General features: G+C 39.2%; 1 protein-coding gene across 1 annotated transcript in view; it reads left to right on the plus strand.

Moving 5' to 3' along the window:
• LOC114073171 (sulfotransferase 6B1-like) overlaps window positions 1-128 on the plus strand; it is a 5,090-nt gene extending 4,962 nt beyond the window's left edge. Inside the window, exon 5 of the mRNA XM_027910960.1 lies at window positions 3-128. Within this exon, the coding sequence (XP_027766761.1) occupies window positions 3-123 (121 nt within the window). The 3' untranslated portion in view covers window positions 124-128. The remainder of the gene's footprint in view (window positions 1-2) is intronic.
• Window positions 129-2,107: the final 1,979 nt, after the last annotated feature.

The raw sequence follows: 2,107 nt of genomic DNA on the forward strand, positions 1-2,107 counted from the left end.
AGTGACTGGAAGAATCTTTTCAGTGAAGATCAGAATGAGAAAATGGACAAAGCATTTGAAGAATATGTAGGAGGAACTAAACTGGGAAAAAAGTTAAAGTATGAAGTGTACTGTAAAGCCTGAAAAGTGGTTAGAATTATGGTTAGAACAAGAACTTCTTGAGGCACACTCTGATAACCTGAATGCTCTCTACTAGAAAATTCAATCAAATTATCAAAGAATCTTTGAATTACTTTAATAAACACCTTTCAGTGGTCTTTATAATGACAGTGATGGCTCTTTCTTCTGGTCAGATCGTTGGCTGGCTTTGTCTACACCCATTTGTTGAAAAACATGTCAACTAATCACATTCACAAAAATTCAACAGCACTGTTCCTGTAGCTGTCGCCTGGAAGGAAATGCTCCTTCTCTTTGTAGCCAAACCCCATCTTTCTCGATAATATTACAATAATTTACTATGTAGATTAATTTTTCTTCAAAAATGTTTCAAATCAAGGAACATCTTCACAGAAAAGATCACAAGTGAAAACATGGATCTGACACAAACATAATGCCAAAGGATGTCTTCCATAGTTTCAGCACAAACTGGATCACAGCTAGAGGGAGGAGAAAGATAGGAACGAGGATCAGGATTCTTAAGGATTATAATCTCTCTGAATGGAAAATGTCAGGATGGATTTCAGATTACGGGTTGGTGTCAATAGTAAAGATTCCCTCAGAGTCACTGGTTTTATAGGAACAGAGAACAGCCCAGGAAGGGAGAGCCCTTGATCCAGTGCAACCTTTTGGGAGAAAGGGAACCTAGATGAGATTACTGCTTCTTGAAAACTCGGTTGCAATAGCATGCTCATGACCAAACTGCATATACTGGATGACAGCAAATTTGGGAGATCAGTTAAAGCAGTATCCCCTAGTGGTGAGTCCTGGGCATATTCTACATTGTTCTTAGCACTGCTGGACATACTAGTATCACATAGTATGTCATAAATGATTGACTTCTAAGTCTGGGGACCAGAATAGAGGGCTGAAAGTACTTGAGAAAATGGGAAGACAATTTGAAACAACAGAGCAAATTGAAAAGATGAGCAAGCACCAAGATCAGTCAAGGTAAGTGGAAAACACTGCATTTAGAAAAGAGAAAGCAAAGGCACAGGTACTTAACGGGGGTAAACCCAAGGTGCAGCATTTGGCATGAAAAGACGCTGAGGCATCCATTTCAGCAAGAACTACCATGGTGACAGTGCTGGAAAAAGAATGGTCAAATTTTATTCAGGTGTACTGCAACAGGAGCACCATACCTAAAACACTAAAACACAGGCACTAATTACTACAGCCTGTGTTTGCAGGTCAGTCTTAACTGGAGAACGATGCTCTGCACAGACTGCAAAGAAATTTCATCTGTCAGGGAGAAGAAAATCATGCTTGATACTTTAGCAGTACAAGGTGAGGACTAGAAATTCACATAAAGTCCCTTGTAGATCTATACTTGCAGGCATCTTGTAATATAGCAGACCAGCTTTCTGTGTTCTTATTGATCCCCTGCCTATGTCCCTTCTTGCATAAATTGTGTTTTCAGCAAACGCCCCCGTTTATCGAACAGGCAAAAGTCTATCAAGCCTGACATCTTCTGTGATGCTTTTCCCCCAGTTAGATGCAGACCAGATTTTGGAGTTGCATTCTGGGTTCTCCCTGGCTGAATCCCATTGTAGTTTTCTGGCAGCTATTGGGTTTGCAGACACTGATACCACACAAGAGCCTTCCCTTGCAGTGAGGCTTTCCAGGCAGACTGGCCTTTGAGAAGTAAATCTGAGTATCCCATTTCTTTTAGTTAAGAAGGTGAAATTATTAAAACCTGTTACCTTTGTAGCATTTTTTTATTACTACTAGATCCTCACCCATCTTAAAAAAAAAAACCAAACCAAAATTATCTTTCTTTTTGGTCTAATATTTTTTGTTACTTATGATTCCTGAAATGGTATATTTCCATTGAAGAGGATGCTTACATTGTATTTTTGTCTGTTTGCTTCAAGGGGATGAAGACACCAGAAAAATTATATTAACCTACCTCCCACCTCATGTCTTTTACCCAGCTGATTTTTCAAATCAA

Source organism: Empidonax traillii, unplaced genomic scaffold, assembly GCF_003031625.1.
Source record: "Empidonax traillii isolate 1590-97213 ecotype Southwest subspecies unplaced genomic scaffold, ASM303162v1 scaffold5574:size7804, whole genome shotgun sequence".
Taxonomy (NCBI): Eukaryota; Metazoa; Chordata; class Aves; order Passeriformes; family Tyrannidae; genus Empidonax; species Empidonax traillii.